The 24,056-nt window shown below is 35.6% G+C and overlaps 3 protein-coding genes across 3 annotated transcripts in view; 2 read left to right on the forward strand and 1 right to left on the reverse strand.

The window, feature by feature from the left end:
• LOC142973783 (pre-mRNA-processing factor 17) overlaps positions 1-20,738 on the forward strand; it is a 43,125-nt gene extending 22,387 nt beyond the window's left edge. The window contains exon 11 of the mRNA XM_076115785.1: positions 20,536-20,738. Coding sequence (XP_075971900.1) covers positions 20,536-20,713 — 178 coding nt within the window. The 3' untranslated portion in view covers positions 20,714-20,738. The remainder of the gene's footprint in view (positions 1-20,535) is intronic.
• Positions 20,730-22,603, reverse strand: Alas (5-aminolevulinate synthase). The gene has a single exon (XM_076115786.1). The coding sequence runs from the start codon at positions 22,398-22,400 to the stop codon at positions 20,877-20,879; it is 1,524 nt and encodes a 507-aa protein (XP_075971901.1). The 5' UTR covers positions 22,401-22,603; the 3' UTR covers positions 20,730-20,876.
• A 459-nt stretch (positions 22,604-23,062) lies between these two features.
• PIG-F (phosphatidylinositol glycan anchor biosynthesis class F) lies at positions 23,063-23,907 on the forward strand. Its single transcript, XM_076115791.1, has one exon. The coding sequence runs from the start codon at positions 23,152-23,154 to the stop codon at positions 23,860-23,862; it is 711 nt and encodes a 236-aa protein (XP_075971906.1). The 5' UTR covers positions 23,063-23,151; the 3' UTR covers positions 23,863-23,907.
• The last annotated feature ends 149 nt before the right edge of the window (positions 23,908-24,056 follow it).

Consider the following 24,056-nt stretch of genomic DNA (forward strand, 5'->3'; position numbering starts at 1 on the left):
TTAACATGACAAGACAAAGGTTATGTGACTGCTTTATCATGACATCTTTAGTGTTACAGAAGATCAAAATGTCACCTTTTTAAAAATGAAGCGGTTTTTCTCATACGTACGGCGATAGATTCGCCCCTTATTACATGGGACTAACACTGTTAAAGGCGTATTTCATACTGCTCTATCTATACCCTCGGGGGTCACAGTCGTGATATTCTGTATGTTATATGTATACGTATACTTATGTAGTATACGTATGATTCTTAAAAAAGGCCATGTCAATGTAGTGTGCGTGTAATATCTTTGTATAATTTCATCACCGACATATAATTTACAAAAAAATATAATTTAAATAAGGTTAAAGCGAACATTAATTTGTGTAGACTTTGTACCTGTCATTGAATACGTTCAATGGCCACGTTGGCGAAAAACAAGTCAGATTATTACCATTGCAATATTTTTTATTGCGTATTTGTGTTTATATTTTTTGTACACACATTTAAGAACGAACATAATGCTCAAGTAAATTATACAACACACATATTACGTTCGATACTAATCGGCCTAGCTGGCCGGTAAACCCGAATGTGTTTAGATGAACGTTCGGGAAAAATGCCGATTGATATCTATATAAATTTGATACCTGAATAAAAACCAAATTGTGACGATCGGACTCTAAGGAACTACCCGATCGGCACAAGCCGAACAAGTGTAGTATTTGCTTCGAGTCGTATTGTTGTTCGATAAATACTGCCAAACCGACTATGCCGACCCGACAATATGTGTAGCTAACCTAAAACATAATTGTTTTTTTTTATTCTTAAATTTAAATAACTTGATTGGATTTTTAGGATAACATTACTGATTAAAAAAGCAATCGTAATTAATCATACTTAGTCCTAACAGTAAATTGAAAACTAATTTAATGATTAGTAATTATACCATTAAGCAGTAAATAGTAATAGGTTGACTAATTTCAACATTGTTGCATTGTTTTACTGACTATTTGACTTTGTGGTGCAATCAAGAACCTAAATAAATTGTGTGTAGTTAAGTACCTATCCCAATATTGTAACATCGAAACATCTCGATGTTTTTTGCGGAAAGACAAAATACATTTCTTCTACAGTATATTCTATTAGTAATTTAGGTATTTATTTAGAAACATGTTCTTATTTCTTGATCAAACAATGGCCATTATATTTATTCAAGCATTGTAATCTTTACGCCATAAATCACCGTATCTTGTAAACAATAGCGCGTAGATATAAAATTAGTTGAGGAGCTCGTGGCTTAGTTTACAACAGCCGCACGGATCGATCTCTGAGGTTAAGCTACGCTTGCCGAGGTTGTTCCGTGGATGGGTGACCATCTCATACATATCGAGTTCCTCCGTGTTTCGGAAGGCACGTTAAATTGTGGGTCCCGGCTGTCATTTTCGAAGATCTTTGACAGTCGTTAACAGTAGTCAGAAGCTTGAAAGTCTGACAACCAGTCTTACCGAAGAGTATCGTGTTAATACCTAAGTAACTGGGTTGTGGAGGTCAGATAGGCAGTCGCTCCATGTAAAACACTGGTACTCAGCTGCATCCGGTGAGACTGGAAGCCGACTCCAACATAGTTTGGAACAAAGGCTAAGCGAATATATATATAGATATAAAATTAGTTCCTTTTACTTACACCAGAGGGCTGCAAAAGATAGAAACTCGATATTAATCTAGCAACAGTTCCTATTCCTATTGGCTTTCTTTTCGAGCAAAAACAAGCACAGAAGAAAACACATACTCTACAAAACGATTGTAATATATGTATTTAAACCCAAGGCAGTTAGTAACAGGCATTTAAAACGAATCGCTCTACAAAAGGAAACACTAATCGGATAGGAGCTGTTTAAGTAGGGCAGTATAAAGAATACTATTACTTGGCTTGTTATGTCACTTTCTATTGGATTTTACACATAATTTACTAAGCTTCGCTGCGTAATATAATCAGAGAAGTGTTTTGTTATGTTAACCGAAAGTTAATATACATATTCATTTTTGTAAAGTTATGAACTGATCATCAAATGGTTCTAAATTAAACAAATTTTACTCGGGCCATTTTAAACGTTCGTGCTACGTTGTATCGTTTTGTCGGACTTTTTAGCCTGTACTGTCCCACTGCTGGGCAAAGGCCTCCCCCATTTTTTACACTCATCCCTATCATTTGATTTCGCGTGTCCAATCCCTATCAAAGGCATCTAATATATGTCGTCACGCCAGCGTTTCTTTTTATCGGACTCTTACTTGGACTTATTTTGATTGTGACGTTGGTCGCACGATTGTAATGACCCGAGAATAAAGAATCCAATGGTTTCATTTTTGAAAGCCTGCTCGGTTTTGTTCTAGTTAAGACTACATATTTTCATCAACTGTTTAAACAAACTTGAATTATTTAGACCACGACTATGTCATAAGTAGGCTATTTCCTTAGATCAAAGTTCAGGTCTTGGAGAATGTAAAACAATCTCTTATGACGTAACAGATCCTATGGACTTAGTTCGGTAAAATTACTCACGATCATTGTGACCAAAGTCCATTTGAAATAAAAAAGATAGTAGGTAACTAGTGCCTCGTTAAATTAAACTGGTCGAAGGTTAATAAAACCTTATGCAAGAAAAAAACAATGCAAGCGAGGTAAATTTTATTTTTAAAACGATGTAGTTTGACGTCAGAGCATTTTATTAAAATGCATTCGGATTTCATTACCAATGCAAAATGACTATTCTATCAACTTGCTAACAGCAGAATTCACATGGTTAAGTTATAAGGAAATGAAACTTAAAAAGAATCCGCTTTTAAAAACCTATATCCAGCGCCTTAATTCTGCGATAAACCCAGTAGTTTCTAACCCATAAGATATTTTTTCCAATGAATTTTATATTATTACTGCGTTTGTCCGCACATATATAGACCCATCCTATTGATGGAGTTCGTCGTTCATTCGTATGGTATCTAACAACTCAAAAAATACTTAACAACTAGAAAAACAGTCGAAAGAATTGCAAACTCAGGCAATCTTAATTAAAGTCAGGAGTCGAAAAATCGGTTTTATTTATCCTTTATGCAAGTACACTATAATACTAATGTTTATATGATGGGTCGCGCGTGTGGCCATTTACCCGTTCACAATGACTCGCAGTTCTGTGGTGCAAAGTCACCGTTGCAATGTGTTTGTTTATCTATTGCAAGATTGTTTAAATCACAGCTTAAAGTCGTACTTTGTATATTTGCGTGTTTGAACTGTCTCCGTCTGACTGTCACGATGACTTGCGGGTATATAAACACAACACTCCAGGGGGCTACGCTCCAGGGAGGAAGCGTGGGTCTGTCGGGCTCTCCAGCCGGCTAGGCGTTCCGGCTTTTCAATTTGGGCATACCGACTAAAAACCTGACGGTGTTCCTTCAACAGTCATTATAAAGTGGCCAGGTCGCGGTACCCCCAATTGGATACTCCGCGTCCCGAGACCTCTAGACCTACAATAAGATTGTGCAATAAAATTGGGTTTCACCTATCGTAAGCCAAACTTATTAATAATATTGCACAAGAAGTATAAACCCTAATGGTAAAAAATATTTTCCAGAGTCATATAAGGAAAGCCTTAGATATAAGTAGAAGCGGGACCTATTTCTTTTAAAATACTATTGTAAGAAGAAGTAATTAATAAAAATAATACCTACTTAAATGTGTGTAACGAAAACGTGATTTTTAATCAACTTTTAATTGCTATTTTTTGCATTTCACTTAAGTAGTAATTAGTAATTTACATGTAATGCTGCGGCGTAATGAACATATCATTACAAATACTTAGATTTTATACAAATCGTTGATTATTAATCAATTTTCTAATTTAGCTTGTCTTTTTTAATAAACTTTCGAAGACTTTAAATGCAGCCACAAAATATTGTGAGTCTCGGATTATAACTCTCTTGTAATTGTTCAAGCCACCCGAAGGCCTTTGACATGGCTTAACTACTGTTATCTTATTGACAACAACTGGGACCGACTTTTTACGTGCCCTACACGGAGTCATTCAGTTCAAATATTACTGTACGGCCACCCATCTATGGAATGTCCGCGTCAAGGTTGTTTAACCCACTGATCGTTGACCGATGAGCACGACTAGCAACGAGCGCCCCACCAAAGAAAAAACATCAAAAACCATAAAATTCCTGTAGTATTCCATCTATTTTAAGTGTTTATACCCTATTTAATAATTACTCAGTTCAAATGTTTTGTAATGAGTGATCGGCAGTCGACCTTTGTCACTGTTTTGGTTATACATCGATTGTATTTCTGTAACATTATTCTTGGCAACCGTACTTCTATTATAGGGTTGGCAACTACGAGAATAGAGTAAAGGAATAAGAACAGTGTCACTAGGTGCGCTGATTAGGGTCGTTTAGTTGCGATAGAAACAGGAAATTAGGCTTGCTATACATATTCGGGTCATCACATATTCGGGTTTGCCGCTCGACTAGGCCGATTAATGCCGAACTGGATATGAGTGTAGTTTTATAGTTAGAATAAAAAGAGATGGCTCTACATTTTTGCGATTAAATGGTGTTTGTTGATCTAAACGACGCAAAACTGCATTTTTGGATATTTTTACAACACGTCTCTCAAGGTCATAAGCCATGCTATATGGCTTTTGACTGCCTCGGTAGCGCAGAGGTTCAGGTTGCCACGCCACTACCATTGCGTCGGGAGCTCATGGGCTCGATTCCCACTCGGAACAATTATTTGTGCGATCCCCAAATAATTGTTTCGGTTCTGGTTGTACTTTGTGTCCGTTGTTTATATGTTTGTAAATGGTGTCGGTGTTGACAACCCTGTAAATACTCCACGCAAGTTAGGCGTGAATCCAAATACTGCCGCCCAAACCAATTGGCTTTAAAATTAATACTAACCTAAAAATAATAAATTGATCTTTTGAAGTCATTGAGTTACGTGATGATGGCTTTATCTTACTCAAAATGATCCGTTATCCACGTGAGTTTAAATAAACAGTGTATTTTGAAGTGACGGAAATTTTATTGATTTTGGAGATCCGCTATTCAATGTTTGAAGTCTAAAATTTTATTGGTCAAGGTCTTTTTTAGTGATTTATTTGTCTGAAAAATTTATAAGGAAAATCGTTGGAAAAGTTTTAGGAATGTAATTTTGGGTTGTATTTTTTATCCTGTAATAGGGCATTGATCTTTCGAAACACGATACCTATCAGCACTTGTTTTTCGTAGACTTGTAGAGCTTCACACGTTCTTCGTAAGTAGACCAAAACTTGCCGTGTCAACCAAATAGGAAGGAGTTGGTTCGATTTTCAGACGAGACATTAAGCTGGTCTTACTATTAGTTTTATAAATATCTGTGATTTCCTACTAAAATTATAAATGCGAAAGTTTGTGAGCATGTTATGTTTGTTACTCTTTCACGAAAAAAGTACTGAGCAGATTTTAATGAGATTGAATAGAACGATAGTTCATAACTTAGATTTACACTTAAGAAATATTTATAATTTATAAAATAAAAACAAAGAAATATTTTCCGGTCAGATCAACTAGATGTTTTGATATGGACAGTTGAAATATGTCAACTATTTCATTCTTATCTATAAGATAAGAATCACGAGTATGTCCCTGATAGCTTCTAGTACTACAAGATAACTACATTATAGATAAAATTGAGTTTTTGTTGTTTATCTCCACTTTTTATAGCCATATGGATGTTACAAATATTGACTGACTCTGTGGTCTAAGTAACTGGACTGCTGATCACTAGGTTTTAGGTTCGATACCTGGGACTAAGGCCTAAAGGTCTAAGCCTTTTTTTGACATTTATTCATTAAGGGCCTGACGAATCTCGCCGCCGATAGTGTGATTTGGAAGAAAATGGGGGAGGCCTTTGCCAGGCAGTGGGACATGTACATCTAATCTTCTCGCAAAGCTATATTGATAGGTTAAAATTTATATTGGACTATTCTTAAGAGTAGCTCGGAGTTTGGTAACACGCCTGGTATATGACAATAGACTCGCCCTTCTATTACATTTGACTATCATAGTAAATAGCAAAACGCGGGAATATTTCATACACCTCTGTCCACCTTCGGGTAACAACTGCCAGCCAAACAGCCGTGATATATTAAAAAAAAAATCAAAACACGTGTTTGTTGTTATCTCCACTCTTGATAACCACGTGGTCTTCAAAAATATTTATTTTGCTAAGATTCATCTGCTTTGCATCTGTTTCAACAGCTTTAAGCCAGATTCGATAATATTTCTGAATGAGGTGTAGGTAAAAACAACAATGAATATTTTTGTAGATAACACAAATTGTATCGGATTTTCCTTGTAGTGACGGAACTCAAATTTGATTAAACCTAACCCCCGATTTCTGCGGAACATTTAGCGGTAGTTTATCTGTTCAATAGCGTTTAAGCTCATATAAACATGGCAGTTTGTATAGATAAACTACCGCTAAATGTGCCTCAGAAAGCGGGCATAAGAGTTTTAGATCTTGCTGACTTTTCCTACTTTTCGAACTGGCAGTTAATGTCTGTAACTCGTTACTGTTAGTATTTAGTATTTAGTAGTGGCGGGTTCGAATCCCACCCGGGACAAATATTTGTGTGATGAGCACGAGTATTTGTTCTGAGCCTGGATGTTAATTTATCTATATAAGTATGTATTTAGATGTATATAAGTATGTTTATCAGTTATTTGGTTACCATAGTACAAGCTCTGCTTAGTTTGGAATCAAATGACCGTGTGTGAGTTGTCCAATAATATTTATTTATTTATTTATTTTGAAATTGTAAATACTTTAGGCTTAACAAATAGGTGTACCGTCAAACTAACCTGTGGAGATACCGTAGTTTTCACATAAAAGTTATAAATTTGATGTCAATGTTAATTATTCTGCTAAAAGATCAACATTGACCACATTGATCAGACATATTTAAGGGATTTAGAACATATTCAAAAATATTGTCCTGCCTAAAACTACGGTAAAATAAAAAATCACCGCAATTTTCCTTATAAACATTTATCTTATTATTTAACTTCTATACGCATTCATTGATAATTAATTTATTAACTAATTTAAAAAGGTATATAAGTATCATTAAGTCTAGGGGAGAGGCCTTTGCTCAGCAGTGGGACACAGAAATAGGCTAGATAAAAAAAAACTATTATGAGAATCCTAAACTTAAAGACTTTCCCAGCCAGAGTAACCTCAGATCAGAATTTTAGGTGTCAAACCGACGGTCAGTTATCTATAAAATGAGTAAAATGATCGCTTTATAATATTGAAACAGAATCCACCACACCATATACCTATCTAGACTCTAACAAGTTCCTTCCTAAGTGAGAAAACGTGGGTGAAATTTGCCGTAAAACGTGGTCGCAGGAATAAAACATCTACCTGTGATTTAAGCAGTTTAGTTTAAATGTAAATGCGGATCACGGCTTTGGCAAAAACATATTGAGCTCTTCTGATAAAAAACTTTCAGTAGCTCCTTTGTTATTCAATCGATTCTTTCTTTAATCGGACACCTCACCTAAAGAAGTTGAAGTGATTTAGTACTCAGTGTATCCGTATATTAAAAATGTCGGTAAAATTAATTTTGAAGGTCATTACTGAAATAAAACCCCGCCCTAGGTTATTGACCGAATTACAAGCTATAAATATTATTATAGTAAAGCCACCTGCGGAAGTGTCGGTAATGTTGGTAACACTTCCGGTAACGGCAGCCCTTTTAAACTGTGCGTCAATTTTGGCACCAACTTGAACTGCTTTGGCACAGAGACACTGGTTTGTTAAATAGATCATTATTTACACGTGACTACGTGAAATATTTTGTATATTTTTTTATGTGTTCAGTGAGTATAGTTACAGATACCAGATCATTTCATTTTCACTTTTTAAGGCTTTTATTGAGTACTAGCTGACCCGCGCAACTTCGCTTGCGTCACATAAGAGAGAATGGGTCAATTTTTTCCCCGTTTTTGTAACATTTTTTACTGGTACTCTGCTCCTACTGGTCGTAGCGTGATGATATATAGCCTATAACCTTCCTCGATAAATGGGCTATCTAACACTGAAATAATTTTTCAAATCGAACCAGTAGTTCCTGAGATTAGCGCGTTCAAACAAACAAACAAACAAACAAACAAACAAACAATCAAACAAACAAACAAACTCTTCAGCTTTATTATATTAGTATAGATAAAGCCAGTATGCACCATACCCCACTGCTGAAATGAAACGACTGTTGGGCGACCTTTTTCCAGATTCTACTATACTTCTAAGAGTTCACGTTGAGACTAAGTAATGTTAAATTACAAAATAAATAGCTATACAATTTGCGTTTGCTAAAATTACTGTAGTGAAATAAAATTTTAGCATTCCTGCAATATTTGCCAAAATACCTGCCAATTTAAATAAATAAAATAAAAAAAAATAACCCATTACTGTCCCACTGCTGGGCAAGGGTCTCCTCCCGTAATGAGGGAGGGTTTAGGCTTTTAGTCCACCACGCTGGCCAAGTGCGGGTTGGGGACTTTGCATTTGAATGAATGAAGCAAAATTTAAAAATACATTTTAAAACGTAATAGACAAAACATGATCAATAATGATGACTAATCATTTGAAATTATAATCTGATCGAGATATAATATAATCCGATATAACATTCTATTATATCATACCCGGTATTGACTATTTTTAACATTTTAACTATATTAAAAACAACATCAGACGCATAATAAACGTACAAAAATGTAGCAAAATAGCTAACAAATATTGCAACTTGTGACTTGTAAAATTCACCATTACGTAGACACTAGTTTTAGTCCACAAACTTAAAACGAATCTTTCAAAAATACGCTTTAATGGTAAGGAGCACAATTGAGGATCTTAACTTGGCGACGGATAAAGCAGTTGAGGTTGCCAGGTTCTGGTCAACAAAAAATATTTAGGGATTACCATGGTGAGTCGTGGACACAACTAATGCCTTGAGATTTTCTTTGAAGAATATCTCGTGGAACTTTGACTAAAACAGAACAATATACACATAAAAACGCTAGAATAATCTATTACTCATGTTAATTCCTATTAAGAATTTTCGAGACTATTACATGGAACACGTAATTCTGTATTATGTAATATTCTTGGAAGTAACGCAAATGACAGCAGTAATTAACAAAGCGTTTTACAAAATAGGCTGTACTAAAAAAGTAAGCATTAAGGTTTAATGGATTCTTAGGTTTTTTTTTGGAAAACATTAACGAAACGAACCTCGCTACTTTTCAATAAAAATACTGAATTTATTAAGCAGAACCAAATAAACAAAGTTAAACTAAATACTTATATTATTATCTACTCGTATGTTCATTATAAGAAGATTATATTCGACGAATAACTAAATGTGGTTATATTTCATTGTAATTATCTAATTATAAAAAACTTTTAATTATAATGAATCTATTAATATTTAAATATTAGTAAAGTTGGGTATTTTTAGCGTTAAAATCGATTTGTGCTCATTAACTAATAAACCTGCTTTTTGTTTGTTTTTTCCGGGTCAAAACAAATTGAGCTTACGTTTACTTTAGAATTTTGTTTGAGCTATTCGAAGTGTAAATATTTACGTATCGAATAAGCATAAAACCAGTAATTTCACACTCTCAACACTCTTGTAACTAAGTAGTCCGATAGTCTAAACACCAAATTGAACAAAGTTTTCTCTAAATCGACATTTGCATGGATACTAAATGACTCCTTAATATTTAGGTAACGTACCATAATACATACTTAAAGAAGGTGTAAGCAGAGGTGTATGAAATACACCCACGTTTTGCCATTAACAATATTGATCTCATGTAATAGGGGACTAGCTTATTGGCAATTAACGGGCACGTGACCAATCCACGGACTCCTATTGAGCAATATTCTAATATCAACTTGAAAAGACCAATAGTACTTTGCCCAACCCCGGAATCGAACTCAAGACTTCCTGATCAGCAATTGGATACAGTATCGGCCGCACCACATAGACAGTCAAAGCTAGTACTATACATCTATACTAATATTATAAAGCTGGAAAGTTTGTTTGTTTGATTGTTTGTTTGTTTGAACGCGCTAATCTCGGAAACTACTGGTCCGATTTGAAAAATTCTTTCAGTGTTAGATAGGCCATTTATCGAGGAAGGCTATAGGCTATATCATCACACTACGACCAATAGGAGCAGAGTACCAGTGAAAAATGTTACAAAAACGGGGAAAATATAATTCTCTTATGTGACGCAAGCGAAGTTGCGCCGGTCAGCTAGTACTACTATACAATGAAAGTTGTTATCTAAAGTTTCCCTTTGTGACCCATGAAACTATACCAAAGTAACAGTCTTACTATTGAGTTGGATACTGGGTTCTTGTCTACTTACGTATAATGTTAAAACGAATGATGTTTTAGTTTTTCATTCTATTATATAAGGAAAAAGAAATATAAAATAGATTGCAAATAACTTCCTTCCGTTGCCAAATAGTCGTATTTCTTCAGCTGTAAAAAATACAACGTTGACGATAATGCTAATTTATTCTTTTGATAACAACTGAGTACATTTTGATGAACCGAATGCAGAAAAGATCGTATCAAATGTTGTCTTTAATTTCTGCCTCTCCCCTTGAGAGCAAGTCGTGATTTATGCTTGTATGTAATTGCATTAAAGAAATGTCATAATTCAATGTCACAATTTAAAATCAATGCCTGCAGTCTTGGCCTAACTTGAATAAATCAGCCTAGTCTTTCTTCCAATTATGTTGAAGTCGGCGTCCAGTTTCACTGGATGCAGCTGAATCAGTATTTTACATGGAGCGACTGCCTATCGGACTTGGCCTAACCTGAACGCAATCAATTATTATAATGACTAAAAATAGGCATTATAAAACAGTTCATTGACGTGAGCTGATGAAATGTTTAGTATCAAATCTACACGCGCCAGTCCAAAATAAGACTTTAAATAATTAACTAAAGAATAACGGATACAGATAAAAAAACTATAATGTTCAAAAAACAAGTTTTTTGTTTGTCCTCATTATTTACTTAGTAAATGTTATTGAATATAACTGGTGTGAAGTGGTTTATGTCATGTTTTAATAACATTCGTGAAATCGTTATCTCTAGGGACGTTGACCCCGTTTGATATTTCCCTAGCCTTGTACCTTGAGATGGGGTCAGCTTTTAAATACAGGCTAGAGGCTCTGGTATAAGGGTCGATTGTTTTGAGACTACCGTGATCTATGATAAAAGATTTCAATGTCAGATTAGGAATCCACAGTATCATTGTCTAATTGTAAAGATTTAGTGTATCTATTCGAAACAGATTTCTTAGATGTAATTTAACATGACATCATATTTAAGTTAAACGTTTTCGTTAATCATAATATGTAATCCTTTGGATAAATGGAATAGGCCATATTTCTGATTTTCTGTATGCTAATTTTCAGGTGAAAATAGCTGAACCAAAATTTTGCTGGGTGATAAATTATATTTCTGTTTGGAACCGCGACTAAAAAGAAATAACATATTGTTCTTTATCTACAAGATAATCTTCACAATTTTCCGTAAACCGGACTCATACATTGTTTATTTCTATGAGTACCAGACGGGAGATGTCATAACATGATCGATGTGCTTATTCAAACGGTTGCCAACTTGAAATGATAAGACAATCAGGTCAATACTATTGTATCACGATGATAATGATTAATTAATAATCGTTTCCCTTATTTTTTTGCTCCCATTTTTTCGGATGACTACCGCTTAGATTCTTTTGTAGGTCAAAGTTGCTGCTAACGTATTTTTAGATCTAAGTGTTCCAGAGATTTGGATTTTGTTTTTGCTTTGCTAATTAAGAAGTTTGTTTAAAATTCTAAGGTTATCTAATGCTAGATTACCTACGCGAGTGATTTAGGTAACATAAAATAATAAAAGATTTTGGCTAAACTAACTATTTTTGAAAAAAAAAAACTAATCTGTGTTTGTTAGATTTGCAAATATTTCCATGCTTTTCATGAAAATCGGCTCAGTAGTTTAACAGTCAAAGTCTTTACGTTTGTTGAATAGATAAACTACCGTTTAATGTACCTCGGAAACTGGGGGCTAGTCATTTACTTATAGTATATGTAAATTATTTTAGAAAAAAATCCATTGAATTTATAGTCGATAAAAATAAGTATTACTGAAGATTGTGACCTATCTGTCTCCTATGTTATATAAGATATCAATGAGATGATTTTATCACTTACTATATCTGTTATCTTATAGATAGACTTTAGGCCTACCACTTGAGACTCCAATCGAATCACGAGGTAAAATTAAGTAGATGTTTTTCGTTTAGGATTTTACTTCTGTTTTTATATTTTGTTTATATTTTATGCTACACGTTTCTACAAAGGAATATGAATCAATAGGAATATATTCTATAATGAATTGTAAACTGCCTTTGAAATTAAGATGCCAACATCAGGGCGACATGCCGGCAGGTAAGCGACTTTGGTGTCCAGACTCCATTGTTGTAACGTTAAACGATTCACTTAGAAACTATATGCCAAGATAATGGCATATATGTACTTTAAAATTTCATTAATAGCATTCTATTAATGAAGTCTTAACAATAATTAATTCATCGATCAAAACTTCGATGATTTTCAACCTATATTTTGACTTGACGATAGTTAAAGTATTCTTTTCAAAATCTTCAATGTCAAAATGATAAAAACGTGTAACCAACTTATGTAACGTGTTTTTCAAAATACAATCAAGTACCTTGTTTTAATTTTGATAGATAATTCTGATAGTTATTGATCTTAGGCCCTCTCACTTATCGTTGAACTCAAAATTTTCGAAACACAATTAAAATAATCATCAAATTGTAACGTGATTGAGGTCACAAAAGTATTATTGAACTGTAATGGAAATATTTTGGATGAGCTCGTTGTTATATTTTTCAAAATATGAAGATAAACTTTGACTTCTAAAAAGTTAGAAACGGATCCAAATTTTAGGTTGTTTGTGATAGTCTGATACCAATTATATTTTTAGACCTCCCACTGTGCTTTGACTGATGTAATGTACTGAATACTTGACGCTACATTTTTCTAACAGTCGAAAAACAGTTATTTATTGAGGAAAATTATTTCTTAGTGGTAGTAGACAGTTCTAACAAATAGTAATTAGTTTTTAGTGCTTATTGGTACAAAATTGCGATGAGAAACAAAAAGCAACAAGTGCTCATATAAAGTTAAAGAATAAATATTGCCCTAAAAGTATATTATGTGCCAAATAGCTTTGGGTGTCTAAATTAGCAGTAAGCGGGGGATGTAACAACAACATCCTTCTGTCTTCGCCTTGCAGCACTCTTCTCCTTCGCCTCTGCTCCTAAAGCCAGCTTTGTAGCAGTTTGCTGCTATATTCAGACATACAGTTAGATATTAGGCGCACTGTAACTATTGTATGAATCACAATATTAGCATCCGTATCCGCAAACGCGAAACATTTTCATACGCGGATGCTTAAAATAAAAAATTCGCATCGGTAACTTTTCGATTTCTTAAAATCGGCATCCGCAATAACCCCAGTATGAAAATAGCAATGTTATTTTCTAACCTTTCTCGTCTACAACTTTATGGTTCGAAAACTAAGGTCAAATTACCCACGTGCACTATACAATGCAAGTAAGATTTTACTATCAGTAACTATTATCGCGTTATCAGAACAAATTGTTTTTAAACACTTTTTGATATTGAATCTCTTATTAAGGTTAAGGCCTTTGATAACTGTAATATAAATAGGAATATTTTTGTTATAACTATAGTTGAATGGTACTTACGTAATTTTTCCACGTGGAATGTTGTTTTGTGCGGCGATTTAGTTTTATACTTACCTATGTATTTAAGTGTTTTTTTTTTCTCATATGAAATCAACAAGAATAAATTTTGAAACAGGGATTATTTACTCTTGGTTTTAACTTTTCTTGATGATCGATGATGGTCCTTTAATCAAGTAAAAAAATACAATATTTTTTTAGGCAAATGTTCAATCTTTACCGCGACATGTGCCGAATCAATTTCTTAGTGTATTCAAATCTTTAAAAAAAAATATTAGTTTATACTTAAAAAACAAAGTTTATTGTGTTGGTATGCATTTTATTAAAGAAATTGAAAGGAGAATACCTAGACCGTCAATTTCTTTGTTAATAATATTAGTTAAAAATGTAATAATCAGATTTTTTCTGTATTTTATTACATCTTCATTGTAAAAAGGCAAAAAGTGTGCTTTAACTAAATTAACATGCCTTTTAACACTACAAAACGAGTTAAGTATAGCTAGTAATGCTTGTTTGTATGTAATCTGTTACACCCAGTGTACTTAACCTACACAGAATAAGGAAGCTACACTTTCAACAGGAAGTTTATACTATTGGATGTTCCATAGATATTACCGTAGAACTACAATTACATGCACCGGATATTTTAACTAAATATCTATAACAATTGATACTAATCCTGGACTTGCAATAAATATGGTAACGAGCTACTATATAACAATATACATATAAGACTAACTTCCGCCTGCCACTTTGTCAGGGTAAAACGATATTGTAAGCTAAAAGGTATCCTACTTCTTAATCTATGTCATAAACTGTCTGTGTGCTAATAAATTCATCAAAATCTGATGAGTAATTATAGCGTCATGGGGTAACAATCAGTTATCAGTCATTAAGATATCCAAATTGTCGCTTTTATATTAGAAGTAAGATTCAGTATTCGTTTTACGACTTACATATTCAATGTAGAGCATTTATTAAAAACAAATATTAAAGAAATGCCTGCTGAAACCACCAATTAAGCTAACCGATAATCATCTACCAGTATTGGTTATTACCGGCCGTAGCTCTAACATTTGTCTTACGGGAGGAGACCCTTTCCCGACAGTGGGACATTAATGTAATGTTTCTTTTAGTATACTTTGAAATTAAGTCTGAAGGCCTCATCTTCTGTAATCGCAATAAAAATGCACTTTGCTTCAACACAACATTATACAATAGCACATTGCGAAACGTAATTGTTTCCGATGTTGTTACGCACGTTGTGACGTCACTTTGCAGTAGAATACAAGGATATTTACAAGACGTTCTTTATACTTTCAATATTTGATATTAAGTATGATGAACAGGAAAGGTTAAATAATAGTTTTTAGAATTGATCAGATATCTAATTTGTTGATTAGGTTTTTCTTGTAGTTGATTTCGTAAGTTTCTAAAAACTTATCCAGGATGAAGAATTACATGAATTAGTCAATTAAAACTTACCTAGTGTAATAAGTATTTATATAGCAGGATGAAGATTGTTTGATGCTATGAAATCTATACTAATATTATAAAGCTGAAGAGTTTGTTTGTTTGATTGTTTGTTTGTTTGAACGCGCTAATCTCAGGAACTACTGGTCCGATTTGAAAAATTCTTTCAGTGTTAGATAGACCATTTATCGAGGAAGGCTTTAGGCTATATAACATTACGCTACGGCCATTAGGAACGGACTAGCAACAAAAAATGTTACAAAAAAGGGGAAAAATATGACCCATTCTCTCTTATGTGACGCAAGCGAAGTTGCGCGGGTCAGCTAGTTAATTATAAATGCCTGTCAAGTAACTCGAAAAACGGAAATAAGAAATCTGCATCATATATCCCTAGTTACTTCAAATAATGATTTATTAATTTAGGTACAGCTTGCAACTTTGTCCATTTGCAAAAGAAACAGGGATTATCCAGGCTTATTAGCATCTCTTGAGTGTGGATGCTAATCGTTGAGTTGAGGGGTAGAGGTGGTCATAGATCGTCAGCTGTAAACTTGAAACATAAATATGCAAATCTTTTCAGCCGTATTCACCTAAAAACAAACCTCTACACCAAACATAATATACTAGCTGACCCGCGCAACTTCGCTTGCGTCACTTAAGAGCATGCTTAAGAGAATATTTTTCCCCGTTTTTGTAACATTTCTCGTTGCTACTCCGCTCCTATTCGTCGTAGCGTAATGATATATGCGTAAGCCTATAGCCTTCCTCAATAAATAGACTATCTAACACTGAAATAATTTTTCAAATCGGATCAGTAGTTCCTGAGATTAGCGCGTTCAAACAAACAAACAAACAAACTCTTCAGCTTTATAATATTAGTATAGATTTAAATAGCTACAACATCAATGTAAAATCATATCTCGAATACTCTTTAATACTCTACCTTTGCAGTACATGAGCTATCAATCAATCAGAACACATCAATTTTCGGTTTCCCTTGCCCTCGAAACCACCAATAAGAGTGTAGCACGTACTCGCATGTTCTGTAAACAATTAAGACAATAGCTTATTACACAAGTTCTTAATTAACGGACCTTGACTTAATTTGTTTGAATTCATTACTTTTGTGTATCTAATTTAGTTTAATAGCTGATTGTACTGAAAAATACATGAATTAAGCAAGCGTCTGTTGTTTTATACTACAAGTAGCTGTATCCGTTGCTTAGTGGACTTTTTCATTGCTATTCGTCTTTTCTAATTTACATTTGAATATTTTCAGCAGCCCTGAGTTTGGTAATGTGCCTAGCAAATGGCAATAGAGCCAATAGGGTCACCCATTTTTATGTGGGACTTACCTAGCTAACGACGAAACGTAGGTGATTTCATACACTTCTGTGAAAATCTTTGTTTGATAGATTATACCCTGGAAAAGGAAAAGGCTCCTATTCTCTCAACGAAAAACCAACACAAGCGAAGCCACGAGTATAAGTTATTATATTTATTTTCTCGGTCACGGACAAATTTTCCTCCATGTATGACCTCTCCTTATGTATAAACATTGCAACAGACAATTCCCCGAAGGTAACCAGAGTAGCTCAGAGTAGGATATACGCCATTACGACGAGAGGGGACGGCGCGATAAATCTACGCGAATCCCTTCTCTAGTACATTTTATTGATTCAATGAACTTGTACCAAGAAACATCTGCGCATGTTTCTCAATTTGTATGTATAGAAATTATTATCACTTGCTATAACTGTAAAGAAACCTTCTTTGAACAGGTGTTCTTGAAGGTACACAAAGTATCCTGCACTTGCCCAGCATGGTGGACTCAAAGATTTTTTCATATCTCCCATTGTTCCCAATTTGCCGATCGTGATGGCTAAAAACTAACGCCATTTACATTTTACTAGGAGATTTAGGTCAAATGAGAAGGTTATGTCTAATTATGTACGTGTTATACATACGTTAAAATACACAACTAAATACTATTCGTACTTGAGTGTTAAGTACAAGTTAGGGACTTTAAATAATCCTTACCAAAATAATCAACAAGACAAAAGTCTATCAGACTCCCTAATGAACTAAAACGTATACATAATTTACTGAAAACAAACCGTGTCTACATAATATAAAAAGAAAAGACCAAAATCCTTTAAGAACATCTTTAATTAAACCTATAGTTCAGGTAAACTCAATATAAATGCAAATTAATAAGTAAACAACCTCTTGAAGAAAATATCTTCACGAGCGTTCCATTCAATCTCATTTATTGCCGTCTTTCACTATGAAGTACAATAGTATGCGTCATACAGTAATGTATGGAAGTATGCATAACGCAGGACCTTGCTTAGAAGGTCATGGTGAACATTTCGTCGTCTGTCTTCATATAGTTATGGAATACGTTGAATTTATTGTGCGAAGTAGTTGATTAAATGTATATTTTGAGTGAAATTTGGTTAATATGTAGTTGCAAATAGACAGGTGTGATAAATGATTTTACGTGTTTTTTGCAAAAATATATCAAAATGTATTTTTTTTAACTAGCTTCTAGCATGATTTAAAAAAACGTGTAAAGAAAATTCTCTCGACGAACCTTTGCACACCTGAGAGTTCTTTAATAATATGAAAGAATGTCAAGTTATTCGTCCATACTTGACCAGAGTGGACTGATCTCACTCCAAAATGAGGCGTCCTGAGCAGTCAGGCATAGATATAGGAGTTGCATGAACTTCTCCGTGATGCCATTATACGTACTAAGTTATTTAATTTTGTACTACTGACGTCACGCGGGTTTTTCTTTCAAGTACCGGTTGTAAATGACGTTAGAATATTCCGTGATCAAATTAGGTTTTTGGATTGCTCTCATATATCAATATCCCCATATAATAATGAAACACCCAAGCCCGCGTGGTTATTTAATAGGAAATGTAGCTTACGTTCTTCCCGACTCGACTCACTTATTGTTTGGCTTGTGCCGATCGGGTTCATCTACACATTCTACACTGTCTACACAAATTCGGCTTTGCCGCCCGGCTAGGCCGACTAATGCCGAACCGAATATGACTTTATTAAGCCTTAGTTATGAATTTTATATGGATCCGATTACGTCTTTAAGTAGAAAAACTGCACAATAACAAATTCTAAGGGAAATGAAAATTGTTACACTGGATTCCCCATACGTTGTCGAACCAATTAAATTATATTTTCTATCAAATAACCTATTGATTTCCTCTCGGTAGGAAAAGCCAATTAGACCACTTCGTCACTTAGTTTCCGTGGTTTTATTATTGTAGGTACTTGTGGAGAAACTAACATCAACTTAGAGTCAAGACCACATAGACCACAAGAGATATTAATTAGATATTTCTAAGAACTGTTATTTAAAAGTATGCCTAATAGTAGTAGAGCATTAATGGCTAAGTGGCTACTTAAAGATTATCTTTCCTATTGTTTCTAAAGTTGACTAAAATTCTACAAAACTTTTCGAAGTCTAGCTGTAAATAACCTACATATTTACTTTTTTATATATCTGGAAGTAGGTGTGGGTTAATTTTAGAAAGGAGTACAGGTTCCCTAATTGGCTTGTGCATCTTAAAATGCCCAATTAGACGATATCACGATACATAATTTTCAAATGATTTTTACGAATATATTAATGATAGCTTAGTCAACTTCAGTCTATTAATTAGGGACAGTCGTTAGTGAGAAGTAGCACGTCAACAATAAAGTAGGTACACAAAGAAGACCAGCGCATAATAGTGTATAAGTATGATTAAGTTAGTGTAGAGCTTAGATTTAGGTTTCAATCCTAGGTCAAATTAGCGTTAGAAATGCGCCGTAATAACTAGCTGACAGCGAATATTTGAACCCTTGAACATAATTTACGAAAAATGTAAATCTTTATGTCCTACTAGGGAAGAAAGACCTCTCTTTTATTTTTCCACATACATAGTTCTGACGTCCATTGCACATTTTACTCAAGACCAGTGCTAACGTGAGGATGCATTGTTTATCCTCTACGTCATAAAGTAGGTTTAGAGATACTTACGCCTTGGGTTACCTGGGTCATTACTCTTTAATATGCGTGTTAATTATGGCAGGCTTTCCATTAAGGGGCATAAGTGCGACCATATTTAATATTTTCTTATAGGAATTTTATGAACGTTTGTCGATTCTCCAACTCCGTTCATAATTTTAATATTATCTATTTCGTAAAAATATGATAGGTAAACACTTATTGATACCAATCGTGTTTTTGTTGACAACACTTTTAATTAGGTGTATTATTTCCTTATGAGGTAATTAAGCGCATTACCTACTCATGCTATTTAAGCATTCATTTTCAATGTCAGAAAATCTATTAAGTACCTATTCATTTAGTTTATAATTTCACTATCAAAGAAAGTGCGAAATTTTATGTTATACTAGCTGACCCGCGCAACTTCGCTTGCGTCACGTAAGAGAAACATAATTTTCCCCGTTTTTGTAACATTTTTCACTGGTACTCTGCTCCTATTGGTCGTAGCGTGATGATATATAGCCTATAGCCTTCCTCGATAAATGGGCTATCTAACACTGAAAGAATTTTTCAAATCGGAGCAGTAGTTCCTGAGATTAGCGCGTTCAAACAAACAAACAAACAAACTCTTCAGCTTTATAATATTAGTATAGATTTATGGCGTCAATGAAAACCACCTGGGAGTCTTTCAAGGGTCAAAGTCACGGTCAAATTATGCATCATAACAAAGCATGTTGTAGATAACTGTATCCCCTAGACTTCTATAATGGTTCAACAATATCGAGCGTTATCTCGTCATATCAGCCGCCATTGAGCGAATCTAATTACTAACCAACGGTGACCGTTCCCTGCGGCGTTACTGTAATATGCCAGCCAGTTTAGTAACACAGGCTTTCAGGTTTTTTACTCGCTTCCAACTCTCTGAGTCACGTTGCAAATGTCATGTTTCGAAAACGTAATGTTGAGGACTTACAAGTCTCTGCAAAACGTTGTAATTTTGACGAATAATTAATTTGTGAAGCAAATTTTAATCGAAATTGGACTTTGTTATACGGAAATGATAAAATTAGTACATTTGAGGCGTAGCCGTGACATATTAATGTAGTTACATAACGTTGTTTGTTACAGTTATCTCGTGAGCGGCGACGCGGACGGCAAGTGTTATATTTGGGACTGGAAGACGACGAAACTTTACAAAAAGTGGAAAGCGCACGACGGCGTCTGTATCAGCTCGCTGTGGCATCCCCATGAGCCCAGCAAACTGCTCACGGCGGGCTGGGACGGACTCATCAAATATTGGGATTGAAAATAAAAGAACTGACTTCCAAGAACCACGTTTTAATTCAACCTAACATCAACCACGAACCGCAATAGAACAACATTAAATATACCATTTTTTTATAATTTCTTTTTTTTTACAATTTTTAAATATAAAGCCCCCAATGTCATGGTCAATCAGGTCAAGGTCACTACGCGACTTGCATGGGATACTTGTAGGGCTCCTCGTACGCGATGTCCACCTTGTACTCCATGCTGCACTCGCGGCAGGTGCCGTTCTTCATGAACTCGTTGAAACTTATGTTATTTTCATGGAATGCTTCAGTTAGGGCAGTGATGAGGCTGTCGATCATCTCCGGCGTGTGGTAGGGGCCGGGCGCGAACCTCAGCCGCTCCTCGCCGCGCGCCACCGTCGGGTAGTTGATGGCCTGCACGTAGTGACCGCGCTTCATCAAGGACTCGGCGACCAGCGCCACCTTGTCCGCTCCCTTCACAGGGACAGGTACTATGTGACTGACTGATGGAAGTTGCGGTAGCCCCGCCACCAGCAGCGACAGTTTCAGGTAGCGAACTATCGCCTGGTGCTTGGAACGCAAGCTCCTGCCCTCCTCGCTCGCGAGGAGTCTAATGGCGGCCAGTGACCCCGCCAGCACCGGCGGAGGCAGAGCCGTCGTGAAGATAAAGCCGGGTGCGAGAGATCTCACTGTGTCAACCAATAAAGAGGACCCAGCGATGTATCCACCGACGTTACCGTATGCCTTTCCTAGTGTGCCAGATACAATGTCTATTTTGTGCTGTAACCCTCTCTCTTCTCCTATACCAGCACCGTGTTTTCCATACAACCCCACAGCATGGACTTCGTCCACAAATGTCAGGGCTCCAAACTCATGTGCTATATTACACATTTCATCTAATGGGCATATCGCTCCACTCATAGAGTGGACAGTCTCAAAAACGACTAGCTTCGGTACGCCAGGAGGCGATTGAGACAATAGTTCTCTTAGGTGATTCGGGTCATTGTGCCTGAATATCTGCTTTGGAGCACGACTGTTCCTAATTCCCTGTATCATTGATGCATGGTTCCCTGCATCAGAGAAGATCAAACATCCCGGTAGAATCTTAGCCAATGTTGACAAAGTTGCATCATTCGCCACAAAACATGAACTAAATATTAAAGCAGCTGGCTTCTTGTGCAGCTTGGCTATCTCAGTCTCGAGCTTCTCCGTCATCTGAGAGTTACCGGCGATGTTCCTGGTGCCTCCAGCTCCAGTGCCATAGGACTTGATAGCGTTGATGGCAGCATCTTGCACGACGGGGTGGCGTGACGCGCCGAGGTAGTCATTGGCGCACCACACAGTCACTCTATGGTTCTCAGCACCTTCCAGAGCCTGCGGGTACATGCCGTCGGCGGCTAAGCGAGACACTTTCCTGAAGATACGGTATGAGTAGTCCTTCTTCTTGGCGCTGATCTGCTCGTGGAAGAACTTCTCGTACTGGTAGGGCTGTACGCGCTCCACGATGTCCTCGGTCATTTCCTTGGGAGCCTCCGAGATGATAGAGTTTTGCTGTATGAAGGGGCACTTGGTCTCATCTTGGCCGAGCGAGCGGAAGCCTCGGGAAAGCGTAGGGCAAAACTTTCCGTATTGTTTCATAAGATGCGACCCATAATTCTTCACGAAGGCCTGGTTGAACGATCCTATGAACGGGCAGGGCATTTTTACTTTTTATGTAATCAATGACACACGAAACACTTGCGACACAAACTACAGTATCGTAATATAGCAATAATTGAGATTTGTATTTGAGCGTTGGCTCCCACTGTAGCCGAACGTCTCACGGTATTCGGTCAACTGCTGGCACGAACAACGGCACCTTTCATTTATAAAGTTGGTGTCGTCATATCGATTGCGATGAATATACTTCATTCACATACAATTTTATTTTGATTTCATAATGTAAATGTTGCCAATCTAAAATAACAATCTGACATTTAGGTGGTCAGTTCAGAAACCAGTCAAAAGATTAAAATTACAATAACATTCGGGCTACTTTATCTGCTTGAAAACCATAGTTTTAAAATAAAAATCCTTTCAGGAAAGTTCATAAGAATTTTAATACGGACTTTACGAGGTCATAATAAATATTTGATATTTTTACTCACTTATAGTACCTATACCACACGCCTACTATTGTTGATTGCGTTATTTATTCAGTTGTTACCTACATGATATTATTTGTGATAACATTAAAACAAACTAAGAAGTAAATACAAAATACGTAAAGATAGTGTCTAGATTTACAAATTAGGTAAGTATCCTCTCAAAATTATATTTTTTCGCAATCTGTGGTATTGTGATTATCTGTCTTGCTGAAAATTTTGACACTGACAGACGTGTGTGAGTGACAGACAGTCAACAATAAAAATTTCATCTGCATCGGTTTGTGATAAAAATATAAAATCGGGTCATGTTTTCATTAACTAATCATTTGGAACTAAGGAGAATAACTATATCAAGTTTGATAACATGCATTTATTTACCGAGTATAGTCACAGTCGTCTCATACAAAGGATTACTATACTCAGTCGGTAACGCCTCATCTTTCTACATTTTGGTCTTGATCTTCATCGCGGAATTGCTTAAATCATTCTATTTGAACTCTAACAATGATATACAAGCGAAGAAGAAGCAGAGTAAGAACAAGGCTGGAGACATAATTAGATCTTTCGTGTTTCTGTTGTGCGTGAAATTTTGCTTCTTTGTCGGCATTATACTGTTCGGCGCACCTGTATTAGATTGCCACGAGGAGACGTTGATGTTATCTACACTATTGACCTTGCTGACGGTGTTTCCGTTGATAGTACACACCGGTGTTGAGACATCTATGCAGTTACTCTTCGGGCTGAAGAATTATGGCAAGGACACGATTATTGAGATGCTTGTCAACAATGCATTATTGACTATTTGCGGCGCTTGGCTGGGAGCTGTAGTTATACCTTTAGACTGGAACACACCTTGGCAAGTGTGGCCTATTCCTTGCTACCTCGGAGCCATCGGAGGATTCCTACTCTCAAATGTGTTAACAGTATTAAAAGTCACTCTGATGAGTGCAGCACAAAAATATCCCGCATTAAATGTTTTAGTCCATGTTTTGAACAGATTCCAGACCTCTAAATAATTGTATTATTACTTTTATTGTTTGAAATAAATAATTTATTACTTAGTTTAGAAATGTTTATTTATACTTTCATGGTATCATACTCTCGCAGCCCTTTCATCGAGTCAATCCTTCAAACAAACCCTGAGGAGGCTGTCTATTATAATAATTTCAGACAATGGTTATAGCCTAGCCTTGCACCAAGGTAAACATAC

Source organism: Anticarsia gemmatalis, chromosome 6, assembly GCF_050436995.1.
Source record: "Anticarsia gemmatalis isolate Benzon Research Colony breed Stoneville strain chromosome 6, ilAntGemm2 primary, whole genome shotgun sequence".
NCBI lineage: Eukaryota > Metazoa > Arthropoda > Insecta > Lepidoptera > Erebidae > Anticarsia > Anticarsia gemmatalis.